Source organism: Octopus bimaculoides, chromosome 22, assembly GCF_046866305.1.
Source record: "Octopus bimaculoides isolate indiv1 chromosome 22, ASM4686630v1, whole genome shotgun sequence".
Taxonomy (NCBI): Eukaryota; Metazoa; Mollusca; class Cephalopoda; order Octopoda; family Octopodidae; genus Octopus; species Octopus bimaculoides.
This window is the reverse complement of record NC_142949.1, coordinates 37,982,117-38,003,516: the sequence shown is the minus strand read 5'-3', so window position 1 is coordinate 38,003,516 and position 21,400 is coordinate 37,982,117. Positions and strand designations below refer to the sequence as shown.

The window sequence follows — 21,400 nt, the reverse complement described above, 5'->3', positions numbered from 1 at the left end:
CTTGAAACAATAAATTTCTGCACTGTGTTCGATGTAATCGATTAGCACCCCTCCCCGGAACTTGCTGGCCTTGTGCTAAAATTTGAAATCATTACTTTGCTATATATGAAATCGATTCCAATATGTGAAAAGTTGCAGACGGCGTGCTGGTAGAATCGTTAGCACGTCGGGCTAAAATACTTCGCTGCATTTGTCCGTCTTTGCGCTCTGAGTTCACATATCGTCGTGGTCGACTTTACTTTTTATCATTTCGGAGTTGGTAAAACATGCACCAGTTCAGTATTGCGGGTCGATGTAATCGAAATCTGGCTCTTTCACCCTGCTGTTCTTGCCATAGCTGCAATATTTATCATGAAGACATATATTCAGGTAACAGTAATTGAAACCAGAACAATCAGTTCAGGGGCATGGCGACAGGTGGAAGAAAAATTGGAGGTTCGCTTAATAAGACAAGTTACAAATCAGCATTGTGTCGTCTAAACTAAATCTTCCATTCGAATGCACGCAATATAAACAAGTAGATGGCGTGGTAGAAACAAGAAAACTAAAGCTCACGACATAGTTGCTCAACATACAACCGCATTCAGTCCCATTGCGTGTCACCTCGAGCAATAAAAATAGTCTTCTGCTGTAGACTCGGGCCGACCAAAGCCTTGTAAGTGGTAGGCTTTGGTAGACGGAAACTGAAAGAATCCCGACATGTTTGTGAGTGTGTATGTATGTATGTATGTATGTGTGTATGTATGTAGGATTATATACTTATATGTGCGTGCGTTTGCGTTTGTGCTTGTTACGCACTATCTCCCGACAGTCAGTGTTGGGTTGTTTGCGTCATGTAACATAGCAGTTCGGCAAAAGAAACCGATAGAACAAGTATCTGACTTCAAAAAATATTTTAAAAAAACAGACTGGGGTTTAACGAAAATTTTTCAAGGCGGGTCCTAGCATTGTTGCAGTTCAAGTATATATATATATCATAATTTTTCTCGTCTGGCCGTAAAGCCTTTTCTGTTTGTTTTCCTGTCTTGTTTTTTGTCCGCCACTACATTCCTCCATGGCTAGATTTAATTTGCGTATACAAATTTAATCTGCGATCCATGGGACGAGCCGTTTTAGCGATGCGTCCTGCCCAAGCTCGTCGAAACGCCGGTGTTAAAACGTGGGTGGCTGATGAAGGAGAATGTTCTCTATGTGGCTCGTGTGTTCTCGTCTACGTTTGTTTGCAATGTCCTGTACCCAGATATGCACCTATACATACAGGTGGATGTCGGTATGCACATACCTGTACGTATATATGCATATACTCATTTACTATTTGTTTTTATATATATATATATATATATATATATTACCACTCCAAAAATATCCCCAAAATTTCACTTTTTTCCGCTTTATTTCTAGCACCAAATAACTTATTTCTTTTTATATCTACCACTATGTCTTTCTCCATTTCTAAGTTAAGAGTAAAAATAAAGCAACTCTGCGAAACACAACTGATCTTTACACAGAGAATAACAGCAATCACATAACGACAGCGGAGTGCACAAGAGACATCAGCCATCTGACCGTCGCCTGTACTTTTGACAAGAGACGCCAGTTAGTCTTTTACACCTGCAACACTCGTTCGTATTAACCCAAGTTGGATAATTTTTCGTTCCTTTAAGAATATTGCAGAACGGAAATGTTTCATAGATCTTAATCTCTACAGAAATTTATTGTTTCAAGAAAACATTGAATTCGGATTACTTTTAATTTCTACGAGTAAAGATAACAGCTCGGGCTGTAACTTCTGAACCCGAGTCACCCACCACCGCTTGACAACCAGTGCTGGTGTGTTTACGTCCCCGTAACTTAACAGTTAGGTAAAAAGTGTCCGATACAATAAATACCAGACTTAACAAAAATAGGTACAGGGGTCGATTCATTCGACTAAAAATTCTTCAAGGTTGTGCCCCAGCACGGCCGGAGTCTAATGACCGAAACAAGTAAACCTGAGTTTGAGTTTGAGTGGTAAACTTCTTAGCACAGAGAGAGAGAGAGAGAGAGAGAGAGAGAGAGAGAGAGAGAGAGAGAGAGAGAGAGAGAGAGTGAGATAGATAGATAGATAGATAGATAGATAGATAGATAGATAGATAGATAGATATACGTGTGTATGTGTGTGTGTGTATGTGTGTGTCTGTGTGTGCGTGCGTGTGTGTGTGTGTGTGTAACACAGATCAGGCTGTCAATGTTAGGAAAGTCTGTTCGATTTATAGGCAGATTTATAGGCAGATTTATAGGCAGATTTATAGGCAGATTCTGTTCTGACCTGGAACTAAAAAAGTTGTTGAAAACATTTCACACAAACCAAAACAACAGTATGACACATGTTCACGCACACGCACCCACACATACACATACATCCACACATTGCATTGACACACCTACATACATGTAAACAGGCGCACACTACAAGAACACGTCAGCCCGGATGCACCAATGAAAAGACTCAGAAACGGTCACACCTCTTTGTTTCTTTCAATCTCTGGTTTTTCCATTATTTTTGTTTATATGATATTTTTGTGTGTGTGTGTGTGTCCTGAATAAAAACAAACTTACACAGCATTCTTGTTTATCTTTTCACACATATCTATATATATAAATGTGTATGTATGTGTGTGTGTGTGTGTGTGTGTGTGTGTGTGTGTATGTGTGTGTGTGTGTTTGTGTGTATACGTGTGTGTACTGAGTGAAGTTGTTTGTAGGTGTAAAAAAAAAAGAAGTTATTTCTAATTCACTCGCTGTCATTCACGTGTAGGCACTCACTCACACATCCACACCTCTTCCTTTCGCTCTCTCAATCTCTCTTACCTTTTCTCTCCTCCTCTCTCACTCTCTCTCTCTCTCTTTCTCCCTCTCTCTCTCTACGTATGTGTATGTGTGTGTGTGTGTGCACGCGCGTATCTACATATCATGTATATGCCTTGAGACGAGAGTATAGGCTTCATGCATGTGTGGACACACAACACTACCGATTGGTAGTAAACAACAGGTACCCGTCGCACCTATCGCTCACCCCATACACCACCACCACCACCACCACCACCACCGGCAGCTCTCCCACCACAACCCTCCTCCTCCACCTCCACTAAATCACATGTGGTTGTCATCCTTGTTAAACGACTCACACCACTTTCTCTTATTCCAACAACAGTCATTCAGGAAGACAGTTCAGTTGTTAACTTCTCACAAACAACCAAGCACCACATTGCCTTAAATTTATTTCGTCTGGTTCTGGTCAGTTTCACTCTAAATCTTACTTTTTCTCTCTCTTTCTCTCACAGTTTCTCTCTTTTTTTTTCTTTTTTCTGGTTTTTCTTTTTTATTCTTCGTTTATATATTACTTCTTTTACTATTGTTTTTGCACAATTTTTTGTTTTGATGTTCTTGTTTTTGTGAGTTTTATTACAATAATAATAACTTGGTTGTTGTATACAACGCTCGGGTACTTTGTTGTGGATGTACGTAGACGTATATATGTTGTGTGTGTGTGTGTGTGTGTGTGTGTTATCTTTTACTTGTTACAGTCATTAGACGACGGCCACCCTGGAGCACCGCCTTGAAAACTTTTAGTCGATCCAATGAATCCAGGTACTTTTAAGTTCGTTACTTTATCGTCCAAATTGCCTGACAGAAAAGTTAGGGACGTAAACATACCAGCACCGGTCAGCAAGCAGTGGTGGGGTATGGGTCACATGGGTTGTTTAAACCAGAATTCCGCCGAAAGAAGTCAGTCGTATACATATGTATACGACTGACTTCTTTCGGCGGAATTCTGGTTTAAACAACCCATGTATACGACTGACTTCTTTCGGCGGAATTCTGGTTTAAACAACCCATGTGACCCCTCGAAACTTTTTTTTTTTATTTTGGGGAATTTTCATAAAATTTTTTAGTGTTTATGTTCTACACGCGATAATTCATACAATTATGCAAGATGAAATTTTTGTGTGTATGGTTTAAAGGCGATTTAACTGTTATATTTAGCACATCCTACGACCACCTGATACCTTCCTCGTTTCTTTGTCACTCTGAAATCTATTGATATTTTTCAATATTCTTCTTCTACCCCAAAACACATTTAATGAAATGATGATTCACCCAAAGGCGGTCCATAGTTGGGATTTGAGCAACAAAATTCGGACTGTCCGCATTTCAAATTCATATTTAAAAAAAACAAAATTAGGAAAGAAAATGAAGCTTTTAGGATTTATGGGGTGGGGATTAAAATTTTTTTTTAATCATCTTTTTTTTTTTTTTCTAACATCGATGCTTAAACCAGAATTCTGCCCTTCTTTCAGTTTCTGTCTACCGAATCCTCAAATTTTTGGTCGACCCGGGGATGGGCCGGGGATATAACATTACAGGCCCCCAGGAAAATCATGCCCTGGGCCTTACTTTTCTTTGTGTTATTCTTTTTATGAGAGATTAGTAATATTGACTTCAAAACGGTATGTGTCTGTATATGTATGTATTTGTGTTTGTACTCGTGTGTGTATGCATATGTGTGAAAGTTTGTGTGTGTGTGTGTAACTTGTTGTTGTTGTTGGTGGTGGTGGTGGTGGAGATGCTGATGCTGACGGGCTTTTCTTGTCAGAGATTGAGAAGACCTATGAGCAGCCCCTCAAAACTTATAACTGTTGCTTTTATCTCGCACGAATGTCCCCACCCTACCTCTGTCTCTCTCTATCTATCTCCCCCCTCTCGCTCTCTTTCTAAATGCAACCGCCGGCCTCCTGACCACCAGGTTATACGTCTTCATGCGACTAAACTGTAACAAACTAAACAACACCCGACCATTGTTGTTGTTACTGCTGACTGGAAGCCGTATGTCAACCACCCTTATTCTTCTCTGGGTGTAACCGGTGCGAGTTGGTGGTGGTGGTGGGGAGGGGGGGGGGGGGGTTAGGGTTAGGGTTGTGGCTTATGTCACCAAAAAACAGACATAAAATAAAATTACTCACAAATAAAGATATATTTCAGAATCATATTCTATCTACCAATATGCGCGCACGCGCATGTTTTTGCGTATTTGTGTGTATACATATACATACATATGTATATATATATATATATATATATATATATATATATATATATATATATATATATATATATATATTATATACATATATATAAATATACCCTGAATCTCACTGTATCTCTCTTTATCTACCTGTCTATCTCTCTCTATGCATGTAGGTACATGTATGTGCATATCTGTATATACGTGTATACATACATATTATATGTATATATATATATATATATATATATATATATATATATATATATATATATATATACATGCATATATATATACATATATGTGTGTATGTGTGTGTGTGTGTATGTACATGCACATATGCCCATAAATACCTACATGCTTAAGAGAGATAGATAGATAGATAGATAGAGAGAGAGAGAGAGAGAGAGAGAGAGAGAGAGAGGTACAGTGAGATTCAGGATATATATAAACCTCTGTTTAAAACTAAAGAAATACACAATAAACTAAAGAAATACACAATAAACGATCTAAGGCTATAAAGATATTCTTTCCCTTCCTAAAGAAATAACTGAAATTCCCAAATCAATTGAATAATCATTGTGGTAGTGTTACAGTCTGGCATTCAAGGTACTTTTCATATTTACTGGTGAGATAGTAGTAGTCATTTGTTTCGATGTTATTCTATACTTTAAAATATGTCCATAGGTTTTATTCGAGGCTATGTATGTATGTATGTATGTATGTATGTATGTATGTATGTATGTATATATTAACTATTATATACACACATACATACATATATATATGTGTGTGTGTGTGTGTGTGTGTGTGTAATAGTTAATCCCCCAAAAAGATGAGGAAAAAATACAACGTGAGGATGTGGTAGATGCAAACTATTAACAAGATGCTCAGGGAAGGAAGGAAAGGTGGTTTTACGTTTCGAGCAAAGCTCTTCGTCAGAAACAGGAGACTACTACTACTACTACTATAACAACAGCAGCGTTGTCAATACAGCAGTAACGCACAATTATCGCTATAACAATCACAAGAACAACAGAAACAACAACAACCACAAAATCAACGATAACAACAACGAGGTCCAGCTGTGACCAAGAGAATTTGTTCAACACCACCACCACCACCACCACCACTACCACACCAACCACCACCAGCGCCACGTCCGCCGCCGCCGCCACCTTCACACACTGCCCCACCCCGCCATAGTTACGACTGTCGCTATCATACGACATCACCACAATCCCCAATCATCACCTCCACCACCACCACCACCACTACCATAATACTGCCTTACCTACAGTTACTACCAACGCCACACTGCCAACCAACCATAAAATACAACTGTTACCACCACCATCACTACCACCACTACCGACGACAACAACAACAACAACAACACCATTACCATTGCTACCACTACTATTAACACCACTACAGCCATTATCATCACTATCAACACTACCACCGCTCCCACTGCCACCTCCCCCGCCACCGTACATCGATTTGATCTCTGTCGAAAACTAGGTCGGCTTCTCGTTTCTCAGGTGCTGGGTTATCAATGTAATGTCGTGGTGTTCAATCGTTTCTCGTACCAAATTCTGAAGACATGAGGAACCTCAAAGACGACAAAAACCGTTGACATGAAATAAAATAGCTGTCTAGACCTACTATAGCCTTGGGCCGACCAAAGCCTTGTGAGTGGATTTGGTAGACGGAAACTGAAAGAAGCCTGTCATATATATATATGTATGTATATATATATATATATATATATATATATATATATATATATATATATATATATATATTATAGAGAGAGAGAGAGAGAGAGAGAGAGAGAGAGAGAGAGGTTATGAGAGGTAATGGTGTCAGTAAGACCCAGAGGTGTCAGGTAATACTGAGTAAATGCTATGGATAGACCATAGTTAAGCTCCAGCTTCAGTGATTATGCGAATGAGGAGTCCAACGTAGGTCATATATCAGCATGTGTATACGTAAAAAAGTTTTTTCAGAATGGGATAAAAAACCAAGGCTGTGAAGATTTTAGAACATTTATAAATAGAAGGTCTTACAGCTGTTTCCAGGATATTTATTATATCCCTTCCTCGGAGACGGTGTGAGAAAATGGTTAAGCAATAGTTAATTTAGATAAGATACGAAATAGAGAGTGAAGTAGAGGAATGAAAATAGATGTGAGATATGCGGGGATATTGCATTTGTAGATCCATTATTTACTCACAAGGTATTGGAATCTTATATGTATACAATTCTGCCTAAATAATGGATCTACAAATGCAATATCCCTGCATATCTCACATCTATTTTCATTCCTCCACTTCACTCTCTATTTCGTATCTTATCTAAATTAACTATTGCTTAACCATTTTCTAACACCGTCTCTGATGAAGGGATATAATAAATATCCTGGAAACAGCTGTAATACCTTCTATTTATAAATGTTCTAAAATCTTCACAGCTTTGGTTTTTTATCTCATTCTGAAATATATATATATATATATATATATATATATATATATATATATATATATATATATATATATATGAGTTTATGTGTGTGTTTGTGTTTGTACCCCCACCATCGCTTGACAAGCGATGTTAGTATGTTTACGTCCCCGTAACATAGTGGTTCGGCAAAAGAAAACCGATAGAATTAGTACTAGGCTTGCAAAGAATAAGTCCTGGGGTCGATTTGCAGTCAAATGACTGAAACAAATAAAAGAATATGTGTGTGTGTGTGTGTGTGTGTGTGTGTGTGTATGTGTGTCTGTGTGTCTGTGTGTGTGTGTGTGTGTGCGTTCGCGCGCGCGCGTGAATTAAGAGCAGGCAAAAATCTGCATTCTGAACAACTGGAGCAATGCATTGACATAAAAATGAATTCGATTTTTGAAAATAGGAAGGGACACCGCACCCTCTCCCACACAACTCAAACAAAAATGAATGATGCAACAGTAATGTCTTGGTTACGACATTGGCAGATGATGCAATGATTGTTCAAAAATCTCAGAATTAAAGAAAAATTTGTTTTTCTGTCATTGTTGTTTCTGCTTGTTTTTACTTTCACCGTTCACTTGATTGACAACCGGCTGCTATGCTAATGTGCTGTCAGATAAACAATCTTGTTTTTCGGATTTTAAACGTGTCTGCTGCTAGATTTTGCCTATCGTTTTCGTCTAATAATCTCCGTTGTTTAAAGGTTTTTTTCATTTCACGGTATTAAATGAGTGATACCCTAATCGATGTATGTTTAGTTATTTAGTTTGCAAAGGTGTTTATCATTGTCTTACGTTTTATTTCACCTCAGTAATATTTTTGTAATCAGTCATGGCTTTTCCTAGTCGAGGTTGGCTTTAGGGTTTGGAGATTACGTATCCAGTCGGTGCGAAGGATGCTTACAGGAATTGGTATGAGGAGAAAAGAGCGATGGGTAGTTGTGCGCAGGATGGGAGAAGCAACTAAAAGAGTCTCTCGTTGGTTATAGAGCAAAGGACAAGGGATGATGAGCAGTGATTTGGCTCCCTTCTACTGATTTACCAAAACGTAAGGGAGTTAGGGCTCAGGGTCGAAACACCTGACAATCCTTGGATAACGATTGATGACATCAGTTCCTCCCGGTCAAAGTTATACCACATACGTACGTATGTGTGTGTGTAGGAGTGGCTGTGTGGTAAGAGGCTTGCTTTCCAACCACATGGTTTCGGGTTCAGTCCTACTGTATGGGACCTTTAGTAGGTGTCTTCTACTATAACCTCGGGCCAACCAGAGCCTTGTGAATGGATTTGGTAGGCGGAAACTGAAAGAAGCCCGTCGTATATATATATATATATATGTATGTATGTATGTATGTATGTACGAAGGGCTTCTTTCAGTATCTGTCTATTTTGACCGGCCCGTGGCTAATAGCGGAAGACGCACTTTGCCGAAGTAGCCGCTCAATGGGACTGAACCGAAGACCACGAAGTTGGTAAGCAAGCCTCTCAACCACACAGCCAAAACAAAAATTTGTAAATAAAGGCCCTTAACTGTCGCTATGTAGACGTCCTTGGATTTCATTGTTTACGAAATTTTTATTCTAGTTTGTGAACTACGAAGTGAGTCTGGCCATCACACATTCTACGTTGCTCCTCTCTTTCTTTCCTACTCCCCTTCAGCCTTGCATGTTTATCGGTGTTAGCATCTTGTGAAATCCGATCGCACTTATTAATGTTCTAAGAAACATCAACAAAGCGAACATGCTGCGGATAGGTGTGCATGTACGCGCATGCGTTTGTGTGTGTGTGTGAAGGTATATTTTATGTATATGTGATTGTACATGTGTGTAGTATGTGTGCGTGAGTGTATGCATATTTATGTATGTACCTATGTATGTAGGTATGTATGTGTGTATGTATATGTATATGTGTGGATGTTATGTGGGAATCGAAAAAACGAAAAAAAATGGTGGGAGACGGAAAAATTTGTCCAAGCAGACATTATGCCGAAGATAATTGTGTGTGTGTGTGTGTGAGTGAGTGAGTGAGTATGTGAATGAATGAGTGAGTGAGTGAGTATGTGTACGAAGTTAAGAGTGGAGAAAGTTTAAAAAAGAAAGAAGAAAGAGAGAAACTGTGATTACTAGAAAGAGGAGAGAAAAACTGAGCAAAATAGAAAGAAGGAGAGACAAAGAGACTGACAGAGAAGACGATAGATAGATAGATAGATAGATGAAGAGTAAGGGAGACAGTGAGAGAGAGAGAGGCAGTTAGTTAAGAAGAGAGAGGAGAAGATAAAGAGATCACGAAGTGGGAGGAGTGACCGGAAGGGAGGTAATTCTAATAATGTACTTTTAAGCCGTTGCCACACATGCCAGTTGCTGCTGTTATGAACGAAACGTGTACGGAACGAACGGCTGTTGTCTGCGATGATGTAATAAGACAACTAGTGTATCGTATATACATGTTTACATCAGCGCGTACGTAAACACATACCTATACCTCCATCTATCTATCTATCTATCTATCTATCTATCTATCTATCTATCTATCTATCTATCTATCTATCTGTCTGTCTGTCTGTTTGTCTTGCTTGCTCATTCTTGATCTTCAACTGAATCATAACGTAAGTACAGACGCACTTCGGCAAAAGGTCTTTATTTTCTCGGAATGAATGGTCTCTAAGTGCCTTTCCACGTATTCCCTTGTTTACGCCTTTTTTTGTTTTGTTTTGTAAATGCTGGACACACGCAAACACTCACACGCACTCACAGACACACACGCAGTCACATAGACACATACGCATATGTTTGCCTCTGTGTGTGTGTGTATATATATATATATATATATAAAATTTAAGGAATGGAGAAAACGCATGTTATAATTGCATACTTTATTCCTACATATGTTTCAAAGGATTACAACCTGTGTGATCCATAGGGATCTGTGATGTTAAAATTGTAACCTTCTCTTCAGGGAATGCATGGGAATCATCTTAAACGTAAGACTTTATGATATATATATATAAATATATACGGGAAGAGTTATTCTCTTTTAGTGCTTTATTGATACACTCACCGGTTCGATTTCCACTCATTTTATTTATTTCGCACAAACATACATACATACATACATACATACATACATACATACATACATATATATATATATATATATATATATATATATATATATATATATATATATATATATATATATATATATATGCATGTATACGACGGGCTTCTTTCAGTTTCCGTCTACCAAATCCACTCTCAATGGTTTGGTCGGCCCGAGGGTATAATAGAAGACACTTGCCCAAGGTGCCATGCAGTGGGACTGAACCCGGAACCATGTGGTTATGTGGTTGGGTAGCAAGCTACTTACCATACAGCCACTCCTATTTATTTTTTCTAAGATTTTCGTTCCCTCTTGCGACTTCTTCATATATGTATGTATGTATGTATGTGTTTGAGGGTGCGTGGCCTAGTGGTTAGGGTGTTGCACTCACGATTGCGAGATGGTGGTTTCGATTCTCAGACCGGCGGAGCGTTGTGTCCTTGGGCAGAACACTTCATTTCACGCTGGTCCAGTCCACTCAGCTGTAAATGGGTCACTCCTGCGACCGGCTGCCTTCCCATTTCAGGGGCAAAGTTGGCCGACGCACCTCGCCAGCAGAGTGGCCATCAACCGAAAGCTAAACGAAGGCGAAGCGCATTGTCACCAGCGGGGTATAATGACATCCGATAGCTTGATCGGCACCGTGATTCTATGAAATATACATACATACATACATATATACATACATACATACATATATATATACATACATACGCACACACACACACATACATACATATATATATATATATATATATATATATATATATATATATATATATAGGTAGGCACACACACACACACACACACACACACACACACACATGGGTTTTACCCTCTCTCTTTTACACGCATTCACACACATGCTGTTTGCACCGCTTCCCTCTCACACACACACGCATGCGTGCCCATACAACCGAAATAGTTGCTGCTGTAAAAGTTACATTTATTGACTGACGTAACCTTGGCAACTGACCCAGCTGACCGAAGTATCGTCAGTCAACACAACATGTGACACACTTCCTGCACTCTCACCTTACATCAACACCACCACCACCACCACCACCACCAACACCACCACCACCACCGCCGACGCTTCTACTTCATTACATTCTCTAACCTCCCCTTCCGCCTCATCACCCCTTGTTTTCCATACACTGTGAATGTGTGTATATGCATGTGTTGAGTTGTGTGTGTGTGTGTGTGCGTTTATAAATGCGTGAGGAATTAGTCTGGACAGTGACCTCATTTATGACGTGGTGGTGGTGGTGGTGGTGGTGTGTAGTGGTGGTTGTGGTGGTGGTGGTGGTAGTGTGTGGATGTATGCGGTTAGAATAGGGATTACTGCTTACTATGGTTGTCCCTATTCATGATGTTACACTGGTTTTCTTTGACCATATGCCTGTTAATCTAGCAGATATTTTTTCACATATAGTCAAAGTCGCTCCAACCTCGACTGTCCTGTTTCGTTTTATTTATACGTTAAACTTGTTTACACGCAAAACCCACGCAACGCACACAACACATTCACTGTTTTGACCTGTGCTGCTACATAATGTTTGCGGTCAATAAAAAAAATCATCATCATCATCATCATTATTAGTGGTTAAGGTGTTGCACTCACGATCGTTAGATCGTGATTTCAATTCCTAAACCGGGTGGTGCGTTGTGTTCTTGAGCAAAACACTTAATTCCACGTTGATCTGTTATCATTTTAACACCTGACGCGTGGCACACCTGTGTGCACCTGTTCAGACAACATCGATTTGATGGAGAGAGAGAGAGAGAGAGAGAATGTATGGCATCAACATTTGATCCCTATAAACAAATCATTTGTGCAGGTCGTTCGGCAAAACCTGTAAACCCATAACAAAATTTTTTTTAAATGTCTGTCAAGTGGAATTTGAGGAAGGTTGGGCCGCTGTTTTTAGCAAGTCATGTGCCACCAATGTCATCACCGTCATTGTTGTTGTTGTTATTGTAGCTGGTTAAATGTCAAGGAGTAGTAGACTAAATATTGGTCTAGATAGTTCTTTCTGCTTGGTTCTGTCAATTTGCAACTTGCTGTGTCAAGGTACGTTGATGACAGACTTGCCAAATATTCTGTTAATTACAAGACATGTGCGGTAGTGTTCCATCATCATGTCCAGTCACGTGCAAAACTTGTGATTAGGACCAGGTGTGAAATAGACTATGGTCCCTGTTAAATATAGGTTACATTTTAAATATGGAATATAGGCTGCATTTTAACGAATTATAGTTCTTATTAAATATAGGCTACATTTTAATTGATAATAGTTCCTATGGAATATATCTTTATCTTTTATCTGTTACTTGTCTGAGTCATTGGATGGTGGTCATGCTGGGGCTCCATCTTGAAAGGCTCAAACAGATTGACCCCAGTACTTCTAAAATCTGCTGTTTTACAAATTCCACACAAATACAAAGTCCACACAAATAATACCATATCACAAAAATAAATAGTAATGAACAATGTTGTGAAAATTTTTATCTACTTTCAAAATATGACATCACTGGATATCTGAGCATGATTTCCTTTGAACTACAGGCATAAGGCCTGAAAGTTTTGAAGGGAGGGGCTAGCCTAGGACATCAACCCCAGTGCTCAACTAATACTTATTTTATTGACCTCAAAAAGAATAAAAGGCTAGTCGACCTTGGCAGTATAATATTTGTGCATAATTTCAGTATACAAAACATAACAAAGATATGCATAGATATTTCCTGTCCGGTTTCAACTCTAATTGTTGTGTATCAAGTTTCATTTAATGTTTTTGGTTAATTTCAAATGCAATAATATAATACAAATATATATAGGTTATTCCTATGATGATAAAGGGGTTAGTATTCTGAACATAAACACCTTGCTCTCTCTCTCTCTCTCTCTCTCTCTCTCCCTATGTCTTTCGCACACTCATATGTACATACATACCCACATGCACAGACACACACTCACACTTATGTTTGCTTATATTTATGACTGAAATAATTATTCATTCATTTATTTATTTATTTATTTATTTATATCATTTTAATTTCAGACAGCTGTTATCTTAATTATACAACAATGAATGTTATTGATGGAGTTGAAAGCATAATGAGAACTCTGCCAACACTGGATTCATACACATCAACATATTTCACCTTTCCAGACTCTCAAACATCATCACAACAACAACAACAGCAACAACAACAACAACAACAACAGCAACAACACTTGCAACAATAGTAACAACAAATATTACAATTATAAACTGCTGTGATATACTACACTAATATATTCTTGTACTGCAATTATATCAGTCAAAGGTAAGGAGAACAACTTATATCTAAGTCATTATGTTTCTCTGTATATATTCCACTGTTACATTTCTTTAATTTTTCACATTTTCCTTTTCCTTTCTTTTCTTTTCACGTTCTTGTTCTTGTTCTTCCAAATTGTGTCTCTTATGATATATATATATATATATATATATATACCAGTACTGACTGTTGTTTATCTCCTGGTCAGCTTTGACGAAACATAATGTTACTAGGTTCAAATCTCGTCAGAGTGCATGTTGCTATTTTACAATGCATGATACCATTTACACTTAAATTTTATAATTTAATTACTTACTAATTAACTAACATGATTAAATATATAATTATTTATATATATATATATAATATTTTTGCTTTTCAGATTCACTACGTACATATCTTTCCATTCCAGTAACAAGAATCTAAATTTAATTAATTAATTATCAAATACAAGACAACTGTGATTTTAATTTTTATATATATTTGCTGCATTTCACGAAGTCAAAATGGTTTCAAGAACATCGCCAAATGTCTTAGAACCGTCTCTAACGGTGAAATTCTTTGGAGCTGGTACAGCTGCTTGTATTGCTGATTGTGTGACATTTCCACTGGACACAGCCAAAGTCAGGCTACAAGTGAGTGTCTGTTTTCCCAATATTCTGATGAGCTTTATAACCTCGATTGATTTATTTTTGTTAATTAAATGTAATCACCATAATTGCTACTAACATTACCATCACCATTACTTTTATTATTGCCACCACCACCTCCACCACCGTCACTATCACAACTACCGCTACCACCATCATCGTTATACACTACCATCAATGTCGTCATCATTCTCATCACCGTCATCACCACTATTTCCATTACCGCCGCTGCCACCGCCACCACCACCACCACCACTACCATCACCATCATCATCATCATCTGTAGTAGCACTGAAAACTGCATCAAATTCCAGATTTTACCAGAACAGAAAAATTTAACACAAAATTCTTCATATTTATTTTCAAAGATTCAAGGAGAAACTGGAAACAAAACCAGCAAACTCGGAGTATCGCCAACGACAGAGAAACAGGCATTCAAATATAAAGGACCAATTGGCACAATCAGAGTGATTATTCAAGAAGAAGGTGCACGTGCTCTTTATAATGGCATCATTCCAGGTTTGCAACGACAAATGTGTTTTGCATCTATTAGAATTGGTTCCTATGACAGTTTTAAAGACTTTTATAGTCGTCTTTATGGAAACAGTAAGTCTTATATTTATCTTTTACTTGTTTCAGAAATTTCTGGCCTAATATCTATATTAGAAAGTATTATTATCATTATTATTATTATTATTATTATTATTATTATTATTATTATTATTATTATTATTGAAAGCAACAAGCTGGCAGAATTGTTAGCATGCCCTGTGAAATGCTTAGTGGTATTTCGTCTGTTTTCACATTCTGAGTTCAAATTCTGCTGAGGTCAACTTTGCCTTTCATCCTTTCAGGGTTGATAAATCAAGTACAGCCGAGCACTGGGGTCAATGTAATCGACTATCCCCCTCCCCCAAATTTCAGGTCTTGCGCTTATAATAGAAAAGATTATTATAACTATTAAGTTGAGAAAATTAAGTACCAGACAATTACTGACTAGATGTGATTGACCAACCCACTTTCCCCTAAAAAACTGCCAGCCTTGTGCAAAAATTTGAAACCATTGTTATTGTTGTTGTTGTTGTTTCCCAAATGCTAACCTATATTTTCTTCCTTCATCTAGATCCCCAAAAGCAACCATCATTTATTGCCAAAATGTCAGCTGGAGTGACCTCTGGTGCGATCGCCATCATGATTGCCCAGCCCACCGATGTTGTCAAAGTGCGTATGCAAGCACAAAAAGCTGGTGTACCAGCTCGTTACTCAGGCACAATGAATGCATATAAAACTATTGCCACCACGGAGGGTGTCCGAGGTTTATGGAAAGGTAACAAAAAAAATGTCTTTTTAATTGGTCATCTCTAAATTCTAGAAATTTCAAATAAAATTAAAGAAAAAATATTCAATCTTATCATCATCATCGTCATCATCATCATCGTCATCATCATCATCGTCATCATCATTTAACTTCCATGGTAAGAGATGAGGAGCAAAGTAAGAGCAGTGAATGGTGAACATAAAAGTGGGTAACAAAATTTTAATTTTGTTTTGTTTTTTGTCAGTGAATGTTATTTCCTATTTAGCTTCTATTTAGCCCAGATCTTATCTCCTCCATTCCTTAACTCTTGTATACACATACACACATACATGTTCCACCCATGCCAGCATGGAAGGCAGACAGTAAACAATGATGATGATGATGATGATATATATATATATATATAGGTATTTAAAGAAAAATTGTTTTAAATCCAAACAAGTGAATGTGGAGAAGAAATGAAGTTGGGAATGTAGAGTATAGTAAAATTAATTTCAAATTAATCAAATTTTAAAGGAATTAAGTTTTTTCAGCTACTCTTTTCTATCTTAACTTGGAGGTCCATGTAATGTCTAATATCTTATTTGTCCTTGCTCCATGGGTTTTCTTTCTTTTGCATTCTTTCAGGAATGGTTCCTAACATTGCCAGGAATGTTGTTATCAACTGCTCAGAGTTGGTCACCTATGACATTGTCAAAAACTTCATCATCACCAGAAATATCCTATCAGACAATTTACCCTGTCATTTTGTGTCAGCAATAGGAGCAGGTTTCTGTGCCACTGTAGTGGCATCTCCTGTAGATGTAGTGAAAACCCGTTACATGAATTCCAGTTCTGGCCAATATAACGGAGTCTTAAGCTGTTCTTCTCAAATGTTTAAAGAAGGTGGTTTTATTGCATTCTACAAAGGGTGAGTGACATTAATTCTTTCTGTTCTTCAAATGGTTTCAATCACTGGCCTGTGACCATGCTGGGGCAGTGCATCCAAAAGTTCAGAGTCATACCGACTGCAGTACTTACTTCCTGCACTTTTTATTGACTACTATTTATTAAATAACTAAATCATCTTTGGATGACTAAAGAGATGCAACTGAATGCACAAGCATTATATATATATATATATATATATATATATATATATACATACATATATATATATATATATATACATACATATATATATATATATATATATACATACATATATATATATATATATATATATATACATACATACATATATATATATATATATATATACATACATATATATATATATATACACATACATATATATGTATCATATATATATATATACACATATATGTATCATATATATATATATATATATATATATATATATATATATATATATATATATACACACATATATATATATGCATATATGTATGTATATGTATATTTATGTATGTACACACACACACACACACATATATATATATATATATGCATGTCTGTATGTATATATAAATATCTTTGTTCTCATTTCAGATTTTTTCCTTCTTTCCTGCGACTTGGTTCATGGAATATTGTTATGTTCATCTGTTATGAACAAATCAAGAGACTCCTGACCAACAATAGGCAAGTGTTGGCTCATTAGATATCACCACCACCACCACCACCACCACCATCACCACCACTACCACTACCACCACCACTTTATCCAGCTTTCATTGACCTCCCTTACTTTATTATACCACTACGATGACGATGACCACCACCACAACCACAACCATCATCATCATCTCCTCCTTCACCACCACCATCTTCATCATCATCATCACCATTAATAACATACTACTGTTTACTTGAATCGGTCAATGCCTCTTCTTACTTCCATTGTCTTCTCCTTTGTATATTCTGACCAAGAGAAGAAAAGAAGAAATGAAAAAATAGAAATAAAATATTTAAAAAAAAAATCAAAAATTAAAAATAAGCAAAAGCTGTTTTGTGTCCTTTGAAGAACTATTTACCCAAATGCAAAGATGAGGATTTAGCAAACATTGTTGTCTAAGAATCGATTTGAAAGTTTCATCCAAAGGAACAGTTTTCAGTAACACATTAATACTAACTATCACTCCTCCTCCTCCTTCTCTTCCTATTACTGCTACTGACACTCTTGTATTTATATTTAAAAAAATTTATTTTATACTACGATTGGTTGAACACACAAATCAATTGGTTCATTGAATTTCTGACATTGAGAAACACAGACAGAGATAGAGAGGGAGACAATTTACATATTTTGCCTGCATACATGCATATATATATATATATATATATATATATATATATATACATATACATATACATACATGTGTATGTACATACATGCATGTACACCTGCATCCATCTTGGGCTTGCAAGCAAGTTTCTGTCTCTCAAATTCCTCTAACAAGGCACTGATCAAATCAAGGCCAAACTTCATGACACCAACCCAGAGTGCCAGAGGCTAAGCACTGGAATCGAACCCTGAATCCTTCTGGTTGCGAAATGAACTTCTTGACAACGCAGTCATGTATGGTTGTTGCTAACCCTTCTACTAATACAATGAGAGAATGCCGGTGAAGTCCCTTTGCTCTCAAAACAGTATTTCCTCACTTGAACTGGAGAAAACAAACGACACACTTGTGGCATATAATAAAATTTCTTTGCTGTTGTTGCTGTTGTTGTTTAACCCCAGGTCATCTCTGACTAAAGTAGTCCAGTCATGATCACTTTGTCATTTTGTACAGAGAGGATTACATGGTCCTTTGTTTGTTTTTTATTGGATGGTAGGGTGTGATTTGAGAGAGATGTAGCTATTATTTCTTGTAGGCTGAGGTATTTGTTGTTGTTTAGCTCAGATCAGCTCTATTTGATCAACAGATCTATGATTCATAGTCATTCTAGTTGTGACCATCCCACCATAATCTTAGATATAGTGTACCCAAGATCACAATCCAATGTGCCCTTCCTTTTTTTTAAGAAGACAAATTTGCTTTTCAAAACTTTCACCATCTCAAATGAAGAATGTATCTACATGGAAGATATAATCAGAAAGATGGTTTGTTAACGAAGCAGTTTGTAGTTGCACAGCCATCAAATCAACCCTCAATACAGCAGACCCATGCACAACAATGTTCCAGCCATGACCAGCCCATCTATTTTCAGACACATTTCTCTTATGTAAGACTCTGTTATCCCATTTATCATTTATGATAAGTGTTGATTTGAGGGACATTTGGCTGCTGTTTTTTCTAACAGATCAAGCAATCCACACATAGATTATGCAGTGACCATAAAAGAGGTTCTGTCCTTTGGATTCTTGATTCTAAACATTACTCTGTTGATATGCAGAGATACATACACATACACATAAACCATAGTTTAGTTTGTTCAAACTAAACATTTACTATGTGAATCCCACTTATCTGTGATCACTTGAAGCAATTTTGGCCCCAAACTCTTGGACATTCCTCCTCCTCCTCCTGTTCTTCTTACCAATGTATATGCAAACCAAAATCCATATGCTAACTGGTTTAACACAATTGCCTGGTCCTTATGGAGCATTTAGCAGAGTTCACATGGTATCAAGTCTCTGACCCAGAAGAACCCCCAACCCACCCATCTTGCCAAGCCTGGTCCCCCATTGAAACTACATGTTTTTTACTATTTCTAATTTATATCCATTTTCCCTGTAGATGTCTAAGCAGTACCTCACCCTCAGCTCTAGAAGACACCCGCATAACTCATATGAGCATTACCTCTCTACCCCTTTCCAACACCTGCCCTTTGTCAAATGTGTTTAAATCATTCACACACACAGACACGTGCACACATATATAAACTTACACATGCACATACACACATATATTCATACAGAGACATGGCAACACAAAACATACAAACTTACAGACACACAAACATACATTCTAAAGCAGAAGCATGCATTGGGTGCAGCAAAAATACTCCCCAGATTCACCATTCTTGGTAAACAGTTCAATAAAAAACACAAGATATGTGTAAAGCTAAACCACAATTGATAATTAGTAAAAGATGGTAAGACATTAGCTACATGAAAACATCATTATTAATTATCTACCTTCAGTAGTGCAACTTCAGTGGGTATTTAAAATATGGGAGGTGTTTATGCTGTGCATCATCTACAATCACAAGTATATAGCATAATTATAAAACTACATTCGCTTTCTATCTGTTTGTCTGTCTGTCTCCCTCTCTCTCTCTCTCTCCCACCACACACATATTTGAACAGAAAGAAAGCTCCCTCAAAATATGTAAGGGAAGGAAAATGACTTAATGGAACCTATTTTTTCTGTCTTGCTGAAGAACCCTTTACTGGTATCATGTGATTCCTTTACCTGATTCTCTACCCTCTGTTTATGCTGGAACCAACTCCTCTCTTGCTACAACCTCTCTCCTTACTCTCCATGTTTCCTTATCTCCTGTCTGAATACATTTCTCTCATGTGAAATATGTTCTGTACCTCTAATCACACAGGATGTTTGGAAAACACTCCAGCCAAGCATAGCTATGACTGCGACGACAACAACAACAACAATAGCAAAGTCAACTGCACTGTAATATTCGAGGCTTTACTACAACCATGTGATGATGACAACAACTGCAAGCATGATGACGAAATGATAATAATAATAATAATAATAATGAAGATGATTTCTTTTATTGCCTGTGAGCGTTCAAGATATTGGGGACCATACAATGCAAATGAGAATGATAAATGTCGAGGAATTTACATTGATTAAAAGACTGAGAACAACAATGGTAATTAATTAAAAGAAAAGAGCAATAGCTAACAATGTAACGCAACAATATAACAAGGAACTGTGGGATATGTGGAGTAAACAGGTGAGGTCAATGATGACGAGAGCAATAATTAACAATACCAGACAATAATGATGAAAACATATCCTAAAGTAATAATTAATAAGACATGAAATCAATAACGATGAAAAGACATTATCACTGGATGATGAATTTCTGCCATTGATTTTAGAGTGTGAATGCCCTGTTGTTCAATTGACTGGACAATTTACTCATTGAATTAGTGAACAACATAACTGTGTATTCCACAGACATGCATGCCGTTTATATAATTCTCAGACATGATCAGTGTGATGCAAATATGATAAGGTTAGGCCTTTGGACTGCTGGTACACTCAACCAGAAGGACTTCTCTGTGGTTTCTGCTCACTGAAATTACACTCACAAAGCCTGGAATGACCCAAGGCTGTAGTAAAAACATTTGGTCAAGATGCCACAATGTGGGATTGAACTCACCGCTTGGCCACACATACATCTACACATTGAAATAAATAAAGATAACAATATAACAAAAAAAAAAAACAACAACAGTGGGATTTATAGTCAGTAACTGATATGGATTGTGATG

The 21,400-nt window shown here is 37.2% G+C and overlaps 1 protein-coding gene across 2 annotated transcripts; it reads left to right on the top strand.

Moving 5' to 3' along the window:
• Positions 1-3,180: 3,180 nt before the first annotated feature.
• On the top strand, positions 3,181-21,354 carry LOC106874985 (dicarboxylate carrier SLC25A8). Of its 2 annotated transcripts, none has more exons than XM_014922918.3 (8): positions 3,181-3,276; positions 13,737-14,004; positions 14,381-14,633; positions 15,017-15,254; positions 15,772-15,975; positions 16,594-16,876; positions 17,479-17,568; positions 20,488-21,354. In XM_014922918.3, exons 3-8 carry the CDS (start codon positions 14,505-14,507, stop codon positions 20,516-20,518), a joined length of 975 nt encoding a protein of 324 aa, XP_014778404.1. In that variant the 5' UTR covers positions 3,181-3,276; positions 13,737-14,004; positions 14,381-14,504; the 3' UTR covers positions 20,519-21,354. The 2 variants fall into 2 exon arrangements, with proteins under 2 accessions (XP_014778404.1, XP_014778405.1); XM_014922919.3 differs by lacking the exon at positions 3,181-3,276 and adding an exon at positions 9,896-10,034.
• The last annotated feature ends 46 nt before the right edge of the window (positions 21,355-21,400 follow it).